Genomic DNA, 19,793 nt, shown 5'->3' with positions numbered 1-19,793 from the left:
AACGCATCATCCTGGGAGTGGAAAGGATACACCTACCAGTGGAAACATCGCTACAACTAGGGAACACAGAGGCCGAAAAATTCAGTCAAGCTAAGGAGGAAGGCAGACATATCAGCACTGGGCAGTCTCGACACCAGTGCAATAACATTGCTGCAAGGAGAGAATGTCAATGAAGGAGCATCATGGATAGAAGGACTCATCCTAAAGTCAACTCACACAGTAGACATCGCAAAACGGAAAGCTAAATCGTGGGTCCCCTACGTAGGAGATTGTACTTTTTACAGAAGAAGAAATAATCCATAGAATTATGAGCTCGAAGAACAATAAAGTATGTGACCCAGACAACATCTGTAGCGAGCACCTGAAAACTACGTTCCCTGTACTAGTGATTCCCCTCACAGCGCTCCTCAATGAGTGCCTGAAACGAGGAATTGTACCAGATCAGTGGAAATATTCGAAAGTGATAATACTGTACATGGGAAAAGGTAACACAGCTGACCCAAACGCGTACAGGGGCACTGCTCTAGAGAACACTCTATTCAGATCTTTACAACACTACTGTGCAAGCGTCTTAGAGATATCCTCGATGAGAAACTCCCCGATTCACAGTTTGGTTTCAGATGTGGGAGATCAGTGGCACAAGCTGTACACTGTCTCCAAACCGATACAAAAATGGCCGTAGCGAACCGAGGGGGAAAGCTTCATGCAATTTTCGTAGACTTTACCAAGGCGTTCGACACAATCAATAGATCCATTCTAATGAAGAAACTGGAAACCTCCCTAGGTCCAAGACATTACCTGTTGCCAGTCATTAGAGACCTCCATTACTTTTTTTACAGACTGTTGAAACCATAACTGGAACGATGAGACACTTTCCATGTATGGAAGCTCATGGCTAAATAGCTTCCCAATATATCGATTACATATTGAAGTGATTAATATCTAGTCAGTACCGACAATGTAGTGGCATAGACGTAAGTGAAATTTGCGGAAATTTATGGTTGTAATACAACAGCAGTATGATGAACAGATGTACTGAAGGTGCAGTAACTCATAGTATGCTGGCAGTTAGCAGAACGTTACCAAATTTCGTAACTTTTGTTGAAATATTGTGTTTTCGCCAAACGTAAATCAATAACCCTATATGATATCATCTTGTGTTACGAAACTGAACTGCATTGTAGCTGGAATGTAGCGAACTATCATGCTGCATTAACCCAATTTTACAGAAAAAAACAAGGTGCATAAGTAATGCTGAAATAGAGGGTTCAGCGTACTGTGAACGATTTAAAAATCAGGCAAATGGGGCTGTTAGCGTGGGCTGTTCGGTGACAAAAATAGTTAACCAAAAAATAAATACATTGCTGTGACACTTCACAAAATAACTAAAAGTACGTAGCACTGAAATTTTACGGAATCTACGAAGAGCTGCACACCACCGTGATACATTGCATTGCAACTCTCTTTCTTGCCTGACTCAAAGCACTGCAGAGCAGATGCAAATCATTTTACTGACGATGATTTGGTCTATTTCCGTAAATATTCGAATACCAGAGTTCAAAAGCCGATGGTTAATTCTCAGATTACAAGAAAAGAATCATTTTAAAAGTGTCCTGATTTACTGAGCTGTTAGAGTCGTTGCTACCAATGACTAAAATTTGCTGAATTGCTTTCATCCACAAACAAGGGCGTCCCTGCGCGGGATGTGGGAGGTGGCTTTAGCGCTAGGAAAAGAAAAATAGCTATTTTCGCAACTGAGAGTGAGAGATGTGTCTATACAATATCAGTTTGAAGAAAGCCGCATGTGGTTGATATTTACTTATAGCAAGTGTATCTCAGATCCGTTCGTCTTGAAATCTGAAAACCCATTAGCCGCTATTCTCCTTCCAAGAAAAATGTGAGGTGGCTATTGTTTCTGCAAGCTAAAAGCAGCATTGCACATTTAATTCGCAATTTTTTCCTTCATATTACCAGCCAATGTAAAAACTACCCTCCGGTATTAAAAAGATGAATATAGCCAGCAATCGTGTGTATCAGAATTTTACCTACGTACCTAACAGCAAAATTCATTAATATTTACACACTGGTAACTTATACAAACTGTACCTTCTCAATTTTAGTACATAGTACGTAGCAAGGGGCGGATCTACTTATTATAAAGTGGCCGCATTCGTATGTTTGCTAATTAATAAACAGTTTTTCAATGATTTTGAATTTTATTTTGTAAGAAACTGTTTGGTTTCGTCCATCCCACCGCCTTAGACAGTGTGTGTGCTGTTGAAATTTCCTAGCTCTGCTAACATAACTATTGTAGGAACTTACACGATCAGTTAAAATACAGTAAGCATTAAATTATTTCCTCATGAATAGTTTCATTCGTTTTAAAATGAGCTGCAGTAGCAGGCCTACACAATACATCAGCGTGATTTTGGCCGAGGGGGCAACATTTCGCTAATCAATGACTCGGAGCAACCATTAAATAATTTCGCACTTAGTATTTTTAAGATGACTTCGGTTCTGACTTGGACAGATTTACGTTGTAACCTAATTTCGTCAGTTCCAGGTGAGTGGACAGGAGCTACGTCTATTCCGTGTCGGTGGAATGTGGGGCCAAGGACTGGCGAAAGGCTGAGGAATGATAAAAGGTTGCAGACAGGACTGCAGCGACGCGCAATTAAATTTCAGCCGCCGTCGTTCTCTTTACGTACTTGATAGTAATGCGAAAGACAATATAACTGCTGTAGTTCCCATAAATCTCACCTGTACGGCTGGCTGTCGCGGCGCGAGCGCTGCAGATCTGCAGAGGCCTCCGACGTCTGTGTCGCGTCTCGCGGAGGCTGCTGCCGGGCAACGGCCTAATTGTCGGCAGTCTTTTGTTCTCAGCCGTGAACGCGGTTAACGGGAAAAACACTATAGGTGTCAAGCACTTACGACTGATGTTAAATAAGTGACGCATCCTACATGGAGTTCTCTTTTCAGCAAACGTTTAGCTACAACGCATTTTCTACGACATTCTGAGCCCGTTGACGGATCAATTCTTCCGTTACTTTTAACCTGCAGGTTCTTTTCCTTTGATACTGAACTGACAGTAACACTTGCATCCGAACGTGTAATTCAAGCAATAAAATGGCTTTCCTTTTCCATTTCAGTGCTGCTTTTCAACTTTACAACGTACTACTATCGTATAAGGTTACAATATTTCCTTTTGTGCAGTTAAAAAGTATTACATACCTGCACGAATAATTTTTTGTTTAGGTTTTGGTAGGAGATGAGAGTTGCTATGTGAAGACTTTTCAAGAAGAAAAATTCTACTATTTTACGGAAGTACAATATAAATGTAATTCAGTTTGTGGCTTGCCTTCTTGCGCTTATCCAGGATCCGAAATGGTTATGGCAGAGAGATGCTCGGCCGATATTAGTCTGTTGGAAGGGGGAGGGATGGAGGAAACGAGGCATAATTTCTTACAAGTAAAGCTCAGCGTCAATTTAAGACTGTTTATTGATTATCAACGTAGGCCTGCTAATGCTACCACTTCGTGATGGGTACGGCTGCTGGTAACCTTCAACATTCGTAAAAGAGAGAGTGGTTCATATGAGATGTGAGTATATTATTTTGCTGTCAGACAAATTACAACCAGACAATATATGCTAATACTTTCTGTAGAGCCTATTCACATTTGGAGTAGTTTTTGACATTGGCTGGTACTACGAATTGAAGGTACAGTATTGATTTAGTCCTGTGGAACTAAGAATCTTGTGGCATTTTCAGTTGTAAGGAGAACAAGAAAACAATAGTTTTCAGATATCGGGACAAAGTCTTTGGGGTACAGTTGCTACTGCTATAAACATGTTATCTATAGATTTTCTTGCTTTCTTTAAATAATACGTCCATCATTGTGACATTTGAAGATGCAAATTCAGTTGCCAAACATATTTTTTATCATAATTTCATTATTTTTTTTTTCTTTCCTAAACAACCAGTTACAAGCAGGAGCAGTTAGTTCCTACGCCGCAGATGTGTTTCAGTATTAACAGTTAACCGTGTTTACATTGTCGAACACATCGCAGCGCGGGAATGTCAGTTTCCTCATGGCCAGCACAGTGACGTGGGGACTTGGTATGCGTTTCGTTTAGCACAAGGGATTAAAAGCGTTGAAATCTACTGCTGGTTAGAGGTGTCTAAACCAATTGCTCTATCAAACCAGAATATTTTCTCCTGAACTATGCGATCGAAAATTATCTATTGCAGAATACCACGAACAAAACTTCACTCTATTCCTCTATGTTGAGTTTGTTTTCTCCCCTTTGATATTGTAGCAATATAAACTTTTGCATGTAAATCGTTTCTTATCCCATAGCTACAAGTAGCAGTAGTAGTTCACTCATCCGTGGATAAGGTTTACAGGTATATTGCACTTGTCACATTACTACAATTTCAGAACAACGAAGACATCATAATTCATATCTACAGACAGTTACATATCGTATGTCTGGCAGACAATGGTGGGACATGAAGTAGTCTTATGGTGGAAACTCTCCTGGCATTTGCCTGAAGAAGCCTAACTTAGGGAAACCATAGAAAATCTAAACCAGGATGGCGAGATGAAGACTATAATCTCCAGCCCCAGAATACACGGCCAGTCTGTTTAAAACATTGGTAGATCTATCGGTTCATGTCGGTAAAAGTAAATTAATATAAGTAAAAGATCATTTATAAAGATTTGCACACACTGTCAGCCTGTTTCAGAGGACTGAACTGTAGTGTAATTGGAATGTAGCGAACTGCTATGCTCCGTTAATCCAGTTTTACAGAAAAAAACGAAATGCAGAAATAATACTGAAATGGAGTGATTCAGCATATTTTGAACGATTTACAAACGAGACAAATGGGTACGTTAGCGTGGCAATTAGATAGAATGCCAATGTTAAGGAGTCTACGACGAGTTGTACATCACAGTGTTACATTGCGGGACAACTATTGTTTTAGCTGTCGCAAACACTGTGGAGCAGATACAAATAATTCAGCTGAGGATGCTTGGTTCTATTTTCCGAAATATGCGAAGATCAGAGTTCTGAAAAACGAAGGTCAATTGTTCTCTGACTATAAGACACTTCTTTCGGCTGGCCACTGTGGCCGAGCGGTTCTAGGCGCTTCAGTCCGGAACAGCACTGCTGCTACGGTCGCAGGTTCGAATCCTACCTCGGGCATGTATGTGTGTGTTGTCCTTAGGTTAGTTAGGTTTAAGTAGTTCTATCTCTATGGGACTGATGACCTCAGATGTTTAGTCCCATAGTGCTGAGAACCATTTGAACAATTCTCTCAGGAGGATCCTCATTTACTGAGCTGTTCGTGTCGTTGTTACCCACGACTGCAAAATCCGTTAAATTGGTGGCCCCAGCGAGGGATACAGGAAAGTGGTTGTAGCAAAAGAAAAATAGTTATTTTCGCAACTCAGAGTGTTGGAAGTATCCATAGAATACTCGTATTAGTTTCAAGAAAGCCGCATGTCATCTATATTTACCTGTAGAAAGTGTATGTCACAGGCATCCGTCGTAAGCTCATTCGCCGCTATTGTCTTTGAGGTTGAAATACCACGTATCTCTGGGTACTGCAAGCTTCAAGTGGCGTTGCACGATTTTTTCCTCATTTTACCAGCCAATGTAAAAACTTCCCAACGCTATTAAAAATGTGAATGCAGACAGTAGCCGTGAGCATCTGAATTTCATCTACCTAAGAGCAAAATAACGTTAATATATCGTTAACTTACACACATTTTTACTTTCTCAGCGTCAGTACATTATAGGTAGCAGGTAGGTCTACTTATTACAGAGTGGTCGCATTAGATTGTTTACTAATTAATAAAAAGTTTTTCAGTAGTTCTGAGTTTTATTTTGTAAGAAACAGTTTACTTTCCTCACCCCAAACCAGAGTGTAAGAGTACTGTTGAAATTTCCTTTCTCAGCAAACATACTGTTGTAGCCACTTAACTGGCCAGTGAAAACCTTGGAAGCTTTATCTCATTATGAATAGTTTCTTTCGCTTTAAAATGACGTACAGTGGCAGATCGACACATTACAGCGTGGTTTTGGCTGAGAGACCAACGTTTCGGTAATCACTGGCTCGAGGCAACCATTCAAAAGCTTTCGTACTTAATATCTTTAAGCTGACATCAGTTCTGACTTGGACCGGTTTACGCTGTAACTTTCGTCAGTTGCAGGTGAATGGACAAGAGGTACGTACTTTTCGCGTCGTTGGAAAGTACGGTGCTCTGTATGCTCAAAGACGCAAGAAACATGAGGAGTGATCAATGGTTGCAAACGGGACTGCAGCGAAGCGCAGTTTAATATCACCCCGTCATCGTTCACGGTAGATGCTTGATATTAATAGGAGAGGGTTAAATAACTGCTATAGCTCTTGGGAGCTCCCGTAAATCTCAGCCGTGTGGCAGGTTGCCGTGTCCTGGGCCCTGCAGGGCTGCAGAGACTGAAGTCTTTTCTCGTGCCTCGCAGAGGCTGCTGCCGGGCAGTGGCCGTATTGTCGGCAATCTTGTTGTCAGCCGTGAACATGGTTGATGAGACACGCGCGGAAAAGATTATGACTCTTACAGTAGCCCCAAAATGCAACTAATGGTGTCAAGCATTTACAGTGTTTAATTTAATCTTATTTTTTACATTTTCTACATTTAGTTGTTGCGGGATCAGCAACGTCTTTTTTATATGTATATTTTCATAAATGTTTATCAAAAAGCTGTCGCAGATGCAGTACATATGTTTGGCGACTAGTTTCGAACCAACTGGTTCAATCTCAAGCACGACCTACTGAGAATGCAACGAAAGCGCCTGATCTTAATAACGGACACTTTCAGTGCTGCCTCAGCAAGCCATGCTTGAGATTGAACCAGTTCGTTCGAAACTAGTCGCCAGACATGTGCACTGCGACTGTGACAGATTTATTGATAAATACTTCCCGAATTTAAATAATGGCCGGCCGGAGTGGCCGTGCGGTTCTAACCGCTACAGTCTGGAACCGGGCGACCGCTACGGTCGCAGGTTCGAATCCGGCCTCGGGCATGGATGTGTGTGATGTCCTTAGGTTAGTTAGGTTTAATTATTTCTAAGTTCTAGGCGACTGATGACCTCAGAAGTAATGTCTCATAGTGCTCAGAGCCATTTGAACCATTTTTAAATAATGGAAGCATCCATAATGAAAGCCTCTTTTCAACAGTGTTTCGATATAATGAATTTTGTACGACATTTTGTGACTATTGAAGGATCATCCTATTACGTTAATCTGTAGGTTCTTTCCTTTGGTAATGTACTGGTCTTTGACGAACACTTGCATCCAGACGTGTAATGCATGCAATAAAGTGGATTTCGTTGATCCCCTTTGAGTATTGCTTTTCAGCTCTACCACTTACTACTGCTGTATTAGGTTACAATATTTCATTCAATACAGTTAAAAATTCTTACATTTATGAACTTTTTGTTTAAATATTAAGAAGAGATGAGAAATTATTTTGCGAAGACCCTTGGAAAAGAAAAAGTCGAGCATTTTATGAAAATACGGTGTAAAAGTATTTCGGTATTTGGTTTGTTATCAATGCGTATCCTGGATATATGTAGGATGGTTAAGGAATAGGAGGATTCGAGTCATATTAGCTTGTTGGAAAGGTAGCGATGGAGGAAGCGTAAAATCTCGCAAAAGAAATGCTCAAGACCAACATAGCTCTAGTACCGCATCCACTTTGAGATTGGTGGGACTATTTGCAATCCACGATGTTCCTAAGTAATATTCATGAAATTTGTACATGTTATTTTGCTCTCATGTAAATGATTTTCAGATGCGATAGGGCCTATTCACATCTGCAGTAGTTTCAGATATTCGCGGATGACAGAAATTGATGGTACTAATTTGGTAGTGTGGAACTCAGAATCATGTAGCATTTTCACTTGCGAGGAAAATAGTGGCGGAATAATATTTTCGCGACAAAAGACTATGAGGTACATTTACTATTGCAGTAAATAGGTTATCTACTACAAGCTATCTTCAAACAACACCTCTGTCTATGTGGCACTGCAAGATGCGAGTTCGGCTGCCGAACGTAAATTACGCGGGTCAACAGTAAAAATGCTTCGGATACAAAAATATCTATTTATTATTAATTTGAGGGAGCTGATAACGATTATGACATAAGCTTTTGAGGGTTGGTTCATGTTTCGAAGTAACATGTTATCGCCGGATACGCCCATGTGAGCAAAATAAGCGTTCATGACAACGGCAATTGTCTGCTTCGTTAATAAACGTCCACTTTTTGGCAGTTAGATATATCGCTGATCTTATTGATAGCACTATAACGTCAACAAAAATAAATCTACACTTTCGTCAGTGTTGCCAATTTAGTAGTTTTTCGATTAAATTTGCTGGATTTGGGATATTCTTTAGACGGAAAAAATATTCCTAAATTAACATTACTTTTATGTGGTAGATTAGCGGGTTTCTAAATTATTGCTAAGAGGGAAAAAGTATAGTTGTACATTGAAAACATAAAAGAGGATTTTTTTTACCACCGTTAGGTGCTTTTTCTTGAAACTAATTAACCACACTGAAAGTCATGCTTTAGTTCGTATTAAAAACTTCACCTGGGAAAACGGTACTTATTGAGTTTAGGGGGACAACATTTTCGAAAATATTTTTTCCCCACTTTTTGATCAGTTAGACTATGTTGATCTCGAAGATGTTATTTATTTTCATCCTCGATAAAAACATTTTAATATATCGAGAGAAAAAAATTTTTAACGAAAATTTTTTTTTCTCATTTTTTGATCAGGCCACGAGTATGTTATTTGCAAATATCATTCAAGCTAAATCTTAGCACATCAAAGCACTCTGATAAAATCGCCTCATTCAGTTTACACTAAAGTCAAATAACAGTGTAGTTAAGTGTTAGTTCGGTGTTTGTTCTGTGCTTTGTTCTACTAGCTCGTAATGACTAGAATTTTCCCTGATTTGACCGAATTTCGTATGGTAAATTTTTCGACGGTTGCCGTGATAGTGATTCAGCTATTGAATGGGCTTTTGGTCATGGCTTGCTGGACCATGAGAGGTTGACGATATCTGGTAAAAAATGAAAGATTTCATGGGTGTCCCCCTAAACTGGAAAAGTGCCATGGTGACGCTTAACCATCAAGGAAGTAATTTCGTACCTGTCAAAATGGAGGCCTACCAGAAATTGTATGTTTATAGTGGTCGAAGTGAGAATTTTATATATACAGTATGCTGACCAGAAACATGACGCGTAAGTATGTGAAAATTGCGGTCAATTTTTGTTATATTTGCAGTGAGGTAACATTTGCCAATCAAAAAAGAAATTAATGCCAATAATAAAGAACGTCAACTACTTGCATTTTTGTTGTGAAGTGGGAGATATGGACGAGAAGTGGTTGCTATTCATTTGTTGTAATACGTGTTCTACAGATTTGTGGGACTGGCTTCATGTAAAAAGACCAAGCATGCCTTTAGCTGTTCCCGTGAAATGGAGAGAGGCGACCGATCATTCTACAAACTGCAATTTTAAAATGATTCCTCCAACTAAGCGCGTATCCGGAAAAAAGTGGCCTTCCATTTGTCCCAACATCCCTTCAGCTTTTCGTCCTGTGCCACTCTCTCAAGAAGTACCTGTTCCACAACCACCCGCATTTTACTACAGTGGCTCACCCGATGAAGCCTCCAGGCAAACTCGACACAGGTGTGCCAAAATCAAATTTTCGCTCTAATCCACCACGTTGCGTTCGTTTTTTTCTCTCTTTACGTTGTAATAACGTGATCTTTTACATGTAAATTGTCTGCACTTTACCCCACAGGTACAAGTAGTAGTAGGAATGGCGTCCCGGTACCTCCCTGAGTATTTTTTTGAACTCAGTGTAACAAGTCGGCATCGAAGATTAAAAATAATACACTATTATTAAAGCCGGGACCACACATGTAGCTAACATCGCGCCACAACTTGTGGCCTTCTGTAATAGTACCATGAGCTACCATTCATAAAGGATGCAACAAATTTTGTATAGTTACACAGCTTTCAGAATGGTGTCAGTTGAAATAATAAGGGTGGGTATCAATGTTATAGCGTAGATTATGGTATTACAGCTGTGACAGAGTTAAATACGAGTAAGACTAAATTCAAATGTTGTAGCCAAAAACAGATTGTATGAAGGGACAAATCAGATGCCACAAGCACATTTATAAAAGAAATAACAATGACGAAAATGCTGTCTGCTATGATAAACTAACCAACAGCTGGCAAGAAAATATCAGCTGAACTCATACTACTCTTCCAAGATATTAGAATGTTATTGGTTTCCTGAATAACTAAGTTGTAGTTTAACACATGCCACATTACACTCAGGAACTATTTCCCCACATTTAAGCAAAATTTATACAGTGCTTGCACTCACAAATCACATCTTGCATCATTGGTTACATTTTATTTATTTAAGGCCATTTCACACTGGACGTCACGGCACTGTCACGTCATGGCACCATCAAGTCAAGGTCTAATGACACTGCCTGTCACATCATTGCATGTCAAGTCAATTCAAGTCACATGATATCTACTCACATAACTGTCTTCAACTGTTTTCTTTCTTTTTTTTTGGGGGGGGGGGTGAATTTTAATCTTTGCAATGATATTCAAATGAATTTTTTTTTAATTGCAAGAAGAGCACATACAAAACACAAAAGCATATATACATAGAAACTGGAACCCACATTTGTATGAAAATGACAAACGTTCATCACATTTTAATTGCTGATCAACATACATACCTAAAAATTTTGTGCTAGCTACAAACTCTATGATCTCATATTGTACTTTAAGGCTTATTGTATTAGTTATTTTACTTATATAGAAGTTCTTGATATTAGTCTCTTTTATATTAAGAGTAACCATCTGGGACTGATATAAGTGCCTTGTTAGCTTTTACTCCTAACATTTCTGGTGTCCTTTTTGCAATTATTAATTTGCTGTTGTCAGCAAGTAACACTCTTAACTTTCTGTGACCTGCAGTGAGAAGCCATTAATGTGGAGGTTGTTTGAAAAGTTCATTGAGTGGAATAGAAATAAATGACTCACGTCAGAGAAACTTTTTCATGTTTCATTTTTGTCTTCTGTATATTAAAACATTTGCCCCAGTGATGTTCCAATGCCTTACTTGCGTCAGCTACTGTGGGTGTCAGCACCAACACAGACAAAGAAGGAGAGAAGTTGTGATGGTTGGTGGCAGAAGTGCAAAATCATCTGTACAAAACACTTGAAGATTACTGTAACACTTCTTTTCTACAAGGAAGAGAACCATAATTTAACTTGTAGAGCCTCATATTATGCAAGTACGTTGTCAATCTATTACTACTCACAGAACACAGGCCAAGTATAATCTTCCTTCAGTACTGATGCTTTCAAAGTCTGCAGTCACACTGGCCAGCCGGGTGGCCGAGGGATTCTAGGCGCTACAGTCTGGAACCGCGCAACTGCTACGGTTGCAGGTTCGAATCCTGTCTCGGGCATGGATGTGTGTGATGTCCTTAGGTTAGTTAGGTTTAAGTAGTTCTAGGTTCTAGAGGACTGATGACCTCAGAAGTTAAGTGCCATAGTGCTCAGAGCCATTTGAACCAGTCTGAATCGCACTGAGCTGACCAGTTATGGGCTGCAAGTTATATTCGTGTTGACAGGGGGGTGCCGAATCCTGTCTTCCTGAAGGTGTGACATTGCCCACTCTTTCCATTGACATGTGGGTCACTGCCTTCTTGATACCATTTCATGGTACTGCTCTGTTCAGTGTTCAGACAATGCTTTAGGACTGCACTTTCCTCCCCACAAAATGCTGCACCATTGTCATGTAGGGAGCCATCTTACAGCAACAGGTGATGGGGGAGAGGGAGGAAGCTGTATGACATAAGGAGCCACAATTGGGACCAACACAAAGTCCCTGGTCTCATCCCCAACATTTTTCCAGCACTCTGAGGGAATGTGAGTTGGAAAACCCTGGAAAGGTGCCCATTCTCTTCCTGAGCTGCTATGATGAAAAATGGAGACAGCAGTAATGACGACAGTGTTGAGTCTGTGGTGAACACCGAGATGAGTGCTTAGGAGGTCAGCTGATGCATTGCTGAGGACAATGGGATCCAGCTCCATCGGTTTTGCAGGCAGTGCTGAAGAGGCACCCAGGGGCATCCATACCAGCCACAGGATTCTGATAGGATGTGAAGCTGGGGACAGAAAATCTGTGGCAGAATCTCATAAGTGACAAGCACAAATCTTGTTCTGATGTTGGCACAGCAACCCAGCAGGACCTCAAGTTAAACATATGCAAGCACACAAATTTCAAAGAATTGTTCCCCTCTTCTATCACCTGGTGTAATCAAAAACTCTGAAAAGAGTGGAAGCATCAGGAACAAAGCGATATTCGTGGAGCATGGGAGGTGCCACGCACTGCAGTGGAATTGTTCCCCTCTTCTAGCACCCGGTGCAATCAAAAACTCTGAAAAGAGTGGAAGCATTAGGCACAAAGCAATATTTGTGGAGCATGGGAGGTGCCATGCACTACAGTGAGTGCACCAACTGGAGCAGTGTGTGGTGGCACTGGCACTGTAGAAGCCCCTCCAGTGATGGACCAGGGGGTGGAGGGTTGAGATTTACTTGAACATATGCACAAATTGCTCAGCTTCTCCAATCAACTGAGGATGGGACAGAGCACAGGTAATAGCAATGATACCATAGGCCACAAAAACTGCTCGAAGTCCTGAGCTGTAAACCGTGGCCCATAGACTGTAACCAACACTTCAGGCAAACCTTCCAAGCAAAAAATATATGACAAAGGCTGGATGGTACTAAGCAATGTAGTCGAGTTCATGGGCAGTGCAAATGGATATTTGCTAAAATAGTCCATAACAATAAGCTGCAACATGGAGTGGCTGTGCAGTTTGAGGCAGGCGCCATGTCACAGATTGCGCAGCACCTCCCACTGAAGTTCAAGTTCGCCGTTGGGCATGGGCTTGTGTGTTCTTCTTAGCATAAGTTAGCTTAAATAGAGTATAAGTCTAGGGACAGATGACCTCAGCAGCTTGGTCCCTTAGGAATTAACACACATTTGGTCATTTTTGAACAATAAGCCAATGAGTGTTCCGAAAGGTACCAGCAAAATCAGTATGCTCTCATTACTATGGCGATTGAGACTTTGGCTAAGCTAAAAACATTTGCGGTGGAACCAATAGAGTCTCAGCTTAAGTGCTACACTGTGACATCATCTGCTCAGTGTGGGTATCCATGACTGGTCAAGTACAGTGCCAATGTGCATACAATTCCCCAATGTCCTTGGTGAAGCAATCACAACAAATCTTTTTGCAATGCTTTAGGATTAAGCACACACAATTATCCAGAGTCGTGTTGCAATAAAATCACACTGTACTGGATGGAGAGGCTACGCCTATGAGCAAAATATTGGCACACAAAAGAATTATGAATGTTTTTCACTGAACAAGGCCAAGCTGTAGAGATGTAGTCCAAGTCAGCATCTTCTTCTGTGGCCTGTGCAATTTTCTTATAGTTCAATGCAAAAGTTTAACAGTTCAGTACCCTGTCCATCAAATTCAGATTAAGGACCAACAGAGAAAGAGCATCAGCATTTGTATGCTTTTTTGATGTGGGCTGATACAGTATTTCACACTGATACTGTGACAACAAGAAAGCAGCTTCTAAGCAGCGCATGGTGGTACAGATGAAACAAAGTCTGAAGTGCCTTATGATCCATCACAAGGCAATACTTCACATTAAACAGATAATGGTGAAAATTTATCATGCTTTAGATAATAGTGAGCGGTTCCTTCTTGATTTTGGAATAGTTACATTTAGTCTTGGTCAATAACTTGAAAGCAAAAGTAACCGGCCTGTCCTGTGAACAAAATCTGTATGAGAGCACAGCTCCCACTTCCGAAACCACAGTCTAATTGGGATCAAACTGAACAAGGCACCTGTCACTCAACAGGGAAATTTTAAGTTTCTGGAATGTATCCTGACACTCTTAGGTCAAACAAAAGCACATTCTTCTAGCACAAATGATGCAGTGGAGCCAAAACCTGTCAATATGTCAACTTCCCACGAACTCACAGCAATTCTGTCATGTTCTATTGGGCAGAGAGGTCCTGGATGTCCAAAAATTTGACTGAAGGGAGTGAACTTCTTGGCTATTAAGAACATGGCCTAAGTACTGAATTTCAGTCTGAAAAAGGCACAGTTGTCCTGGCGACACTTTAAATGTGCAGCTGAAAGAACTTGAAAAAGTGTATGAAGGTTACTGATATGCTCCTCCAGTGAACGTTCCACATAATTTGAACACTACTGAACTTTTGCAGTAAGCTATTCCAAGTAGCATTGGAATATGCCAAGCGTGGAAGTGCTGTGAAAGGGTAAGCACAAAAATTTGAATAACCCTAAATGTGTGTTGATTACAAGAACTTTCTGAGATCCACAACTAATTTGCAAATACACATTGTGTGTAAGTCAGTTTTTGAAAAATAGTGTCTGGCACAAAACCTGTGCATCAATTCCTCAGGGTGAGGCAACAGATAAGTATCAGTTATTGATTGTGGATCCACCGTGGATTTAAAGTCAACACAAAGATGAAGTCTTCCAGAAGGCTTTGGTAAGATTGCTAAGGGAAAAGCATATTGACTGGCCTGGATAGGAGCAATAACACCATTGTCTTGCCATTCTTTAAGTTCACTTGGAACATTGTCTCTGAGTGCCTAATGGATGGGATGCACCAAGAACACTTGGGTTGCACATTGTCCTTCATTTGCAATGTGCACCACAAAATTATTTGCTCTGCCACATCCTTCAGAATATAAATCGGGAAGCTCCTCTATCAATTGAGTAATACTGTCTTTTGTGTTGAAAGCAGAAACAGAAAGTACATTGCCCTGAATACAAGGACTAAACAGATCAAATAAATCTCACCCAATAATATCTTCACAGACTTGCTAACGCAGAATTGTAAATGTCACTGTTCTGGTGTGAAACGGTTATACACAGTAAGTTGCACGCAATATTTTGTCAACTATTGTGGACCCAACTGTTCATTAGATGGCTCGATTAAGCAATGTAACAGAAGTGCCAGTGTCTAACTGAAGTTGCTTACAGCATCCAGCACCGACAAAGTTTACAGACAGTTTGTTTGACTGTCACTGTACAGCACTCCGGAAGGGTGAAGGACTATCCTGAGTTTGATTGTTACCAGTATCGGTAGCTGGTTCAGAAAAATCTCCATTCATTGGATGAGCTTACAAGAGTGGATGTGGGTGGAATCCTTTTTCTGTTGCAAGCACACAGACTGTATATGACCTGGCTTTCCACAAGCAAAGCAAGTCATATTCAATGAAGGGTAATGTTGTCTTTTATGTGTGGAAGTCATCGGGGACATGATTTCACAGCAGACACACACGCTGACACTCCTTTACTCTGGCCACATCAAGGTAGCCTATTTGTGTGTGGTGTTCAGTTGCAAGGCCATAACTGTTTGACAATTTGCATTACACTGCAAATTTTTTTTACTCTGGCCACAGCACTGTAGCCTATTTGTGTGTGGTGTTCAGTTGCAAGGCCATAACTGTTTGACAATTTGCATTACACTGCAAATTCGAGCTACCTCAAAGTTTTGCATGGCATATTATGAGTCCTGATGTTCAATAATTTGTTTCAATTTAGGACAAAATGTTTGAGAATTTGTTAATGAAACCTTTTGTCCGGCACATTGTGTGTAATTGCATCACAGATCATTGCGTTACTATAGTACTGTCCACAGCTACAATGAAAAGGACACTGTTGTGTCAAACCCTGAGATTCAGTGATCTGCTGACAATATGACCATTCTGGCTTTTTCCTCAAGAAAAAGAACTCGTAATGAACTGCAACAACCTGTACCTGATTCTCATAATACTTAGTGAGGGAGGAAACGATCTTCAAAATCTAGCAACTCCAGCATACTAGTTGGGAATGACTTCTGGGTGAGGTGGTAAACTCCTGTGCCGTCCATTGACAAGATGTAATGAAGTTTGACAGTACCTCACATCTGATGTTTGGTGCAATGAGCAATGAATTGAGCATAGTACTCATTCCATTCCTGTTGTTTTGCATCACAAGGTAGGAATGGTGGAATGCATGGAGGTGGTGTTGTAGATGTGGTGGCTGTCTATAGTAGTGGAGCTGATGCAGCAGTGGCTTGTTCAATAATGAGCTACTGGACTAGATGGCATTTTAAAGAGAGGAGCACCACAAAAAATTATAAGTAGAAGCCAGGCAAAAGAAAGAACAATTAGTTGCAATGTGCTTCTCAATGAAAAGGGAGACATATTAGTTCCACTGTGTGACAGGGCGGAGTACAGCAAAGGTAGGTGACAGGAATCCAAAATCATCTAGAAAACACTTGAAGGTTAATATAACACTTTATTTCTACAAAAAAGAGAACTATTACTTAAATTGTTGTGCCTCCTATGTGAAAGTAAACTGACAATCTATTACTACTCACAGAATGCAGGTAAAGTATTGTCTTTCCAATACTCAGTACTGATGTTCTTGAAGTCTGTAACCAAACAGGGCTGACCAACCATGTGTCACTGGTTAAATCAGCATTGACAGGAGGAGACAAACTCTCGAGTTTCTGGAGGTGTGGCACTGCCTGCTCTTTCTATTGGAATACGAGACAGTACCTTTTCGATACTGTTTTCGGTACTGTGCTGATCGATGCACGATTAGTGCTTTAGGACTGCACAGTCTTGATCTCATCTCAAAAATTAGATCCCTTATGCCTGCAAAAAACCAACAACTTTGGCTGTCAGTTCATTGTATGTAGACAGTCTCTGTCCACCATGGAAAATATTGAGCTTAAGGAAGAGATGGAATCCTGATGGAGCCAAATAAGGCAATAATTCATATCTTAGTTCATATGATTTTTTCATGGCAACAACATTGGTGTGAATGAGTACACACTGTCGTGATGAAGACTTTCATTCTAACCGAGCATGACCTGTATTCACATATTTTTAGCTATAATTGGACCAGGAAGTTAGCATGGTATTATCCTGTGATTATATGCCCACAGTAAAGGTAATCTATCAGCAGAATTCTTTCTGCGTCTCAAAAAGCTAATGCCATGACTTTCCTGTTGACTGAATTGCGTTTGATTTCTTCAGTAGTTGTGAATCATTATGTTTCCAGTGCTTTGACTGTTGTTTTGTCTCTGGGTTGTAGTAGTGTACCCAATTTTCATCTGTGATAACAAACTTGGCACAAAATTCCTGTTGGTTGCTCTGAAAGAGGTCAAACATTCATCAGACATTTCCATTAAAGACTCACGGAACCTGCCTAGCAGACAATTTCCTCATTTCCGATTCCACTGTTTAAGTGTGATACACCCATTCGCATGACATTCCTACATCTTCGGCAATTTCTTGCACTTTCAGTTGGCGTTTGTTCCTGATAATTTTGTGCTCTTTACATTTACTTCTGGGCTACTGGTGTATCTTGGGGGATTGTTCCATGCTGTTAGCAGAGGCGCTTGTCTAGATGTCTGCTGCCATAACCCATTAATGCCAAATTTTGCCACACTGTCCTAATGGAAACACCTGTTATACATCCCACATTGATTTGTGCAGGTATTTCAAGCAGTGTTCCTTGTCTGTTAATAGCGGCAACTCTACATAAATGCCACTGCTCTCCATCATTAAATGAAGGCCACTAACCACTGCCTTGTCTGTGATGAGAGGTAATCCTGACATTTGCTATTCTTGGCACGCTATTCATACTGTGTATTGTGAAATACTGAATTCCCTAATGATTTCCAAAATGGAATGACCCATTTATGTAGCTCTAACTACCATTCTGAATTCAGAATCAGTTAATTCCTGTTGTGCAACCTTAATCACATCAGAAAGCTTTCACATTTATTTATTTATTTATTTACGTCCAGAACCTTTGAGGTACATATACCATACCTTAGATGTTGGACAAAATGACATTATATTAATATACTGTTACATTGATTGTATGCACTACATTCATAAATTGTTACATTGCTATATTGTTACATTACATTTTTATATTGTTACATCCGAAATTAACTTACTTTTCAAGATACCGTGTTACTGAGGAAAAAACAGTTTTTCAAGAATATGAAGTTACAGATTTTTTAAAGCTATGGATTTTGTTTATGGCCTTTAAGTTACTTGGCAGTTTATTAAACAAATGTGAACCTGAGTGATATACACCTTTCTTGCACAGTGTGGTATAACAATATGTCTGTGTATGTCATTGTTTGCCCTTGTATGGTTTTCATGTACAGATTTATTTTGAATAAATACATTTCCATTTTTAGCATTTTTTTAGGCACATGACAACTTCTAGTATATAGATACATGGTAGGGGTAGAATCCCCCAGTTCTTTAAAGAATGGTTTGAATGATTTTCGGCTCTTAGCATTTTTCATTATCCTCACAATCTTTTTTTGTTCCCGGAATGTTGTTATGCTATGAGGAGAATTTCCCCATAATATGATGCCATATTGCAATAGGGAGTGTATGCAAGCGTAATACACTGCTGTAACTGTTTCAGGACTTGTGTTGTTCCATATAATCATCATCGCATAAGTCATTCTCGATAGTTTAGAATTTAATGATGTGTTGTGGGAATTCCATTTAAGATTGTCTTGTAAGTAGATGCCAAGAAATTTTGTTTCAGTGACAGTGTTGATTCTTTGGTTTCCCATGGACATGTTTGATTTTAATGGGTTTTTATTTTGTTGTGTATGGAAGTGTAAGACGACTGTTTTTTGAGGGTTTATCACTAATTTATCCCTCATAAACCACTCTGTGACATTTTCATTTGTGACTTTAGCATTTAAACTTAGAGCCATTTCGTTTTCACCTTCAATTAGTATGCTTGTGTCATCTGCAAATAGCACTGGTTCGGAGTGTTGAACGTGTAGGGGGAAGTCGTTTATGAAAATTAAGAAGAGAAAGGAACCTAAAATTGAGCCTTGTGGTACACCGTGGGTTAATGTATAAGGTTTCGATTGATAAACTTGGAGTTCGTTTTTTCCCATGTGTTTTACCTCTGTTGTCTGAGAGCAATTTTCTAGGTAGGATTTCAGCCACTCGTGTGGCAGGCCTCTTACGCCATACCACACTAACTTTCTTAGGAGATTTTCATGGTATATTAAATCAAATGCTTTTGTTAGATCCAGGAAAATCCCTGAAACATTTTTGTGATGATACACTGAATTTAAAATACGATTTATGAGGCAAAAAGTGGCTGTTTCAGTACTGCACTGAGGCCTGAAGCAATGCTGACATCCTGAGATCATTTTTTTTTTGTTAAAAAAAATCAGTTAATTGTGGCAGAACTAGTTTTTCAATGATTTTTTGAAAAACCTGAGAGGAGTGACACAGGCCTATAGTTGACCATCTGCTGCCGATTGCCCTTTTTGTAAAGGGGTACAACATTTGCAGTTTTTAGCTGTTGTGGGAAAATAGCACTTCATAGTGAAGAATTGCTTCTATCTAGCAGTGGTGCGAGTATCTATTCAGCTGATACTTTTATAATATAGTCCACCGTTGTGCTTCCTTTGTCAGCTGGGAGCCGGCCGCAGTGGCCGTGCGGTTCTAGGCGCTGCAGTCTGGAACTGCGAGACCGCTACGGTTGCAGGTTCGAATCCTGCCTCGGGCATGGATGTGTGTGATGTCCTTA

The 19,793-nt window shown here is 40.1% G+C and overlaps 1 protein-coding gene across 1 annotated transcript; it reads left to right on the top strand.

Moving 5' to 3' along the window:
• Nucleotides 1–307: 307 nt before the first annotated feature.
• On the top strand, nucleotides 308–855 carry LOC126232560 (uncharacterized). Its single transcript, XM_049942801.1, has 2 exons — nucleotides 308–460; nucleotides 544–855. The coding sequence occupies exons 1-2, from the start codon at nucleotides 308–310 to the stop codon at nucleotides 853–855; spliced, it is 465 nt and encodes a 154-aa protein (XP_049798758.1).
• The last annotated feature ends 18,938 nt before the right edge of the window (nucleotides 856–19,793 follow it).

Source organism: Schistocerca nitens, unplaced genomic scaffold (genome assembly GCF_023898315.1).
Source record: "Schistocerca nitens isolate TAMUIC-IGC-003100 unplaced genomic scaffold, iqSchNite1.1 HiC_scaffold_528, whole genome shotgun sequence".
Lineage (NCBI taxonomy): Eukaryota > Metazoa > Arthropoda > Insecta > Orthoptera > Acrididae > Schistocerca > Schistocerca nitens.
The sequence above is the reverse complement of the archived record's forward strand: the minus strand, read 5'-3'. Positions and strand labels throughout refer to the sequence as shown.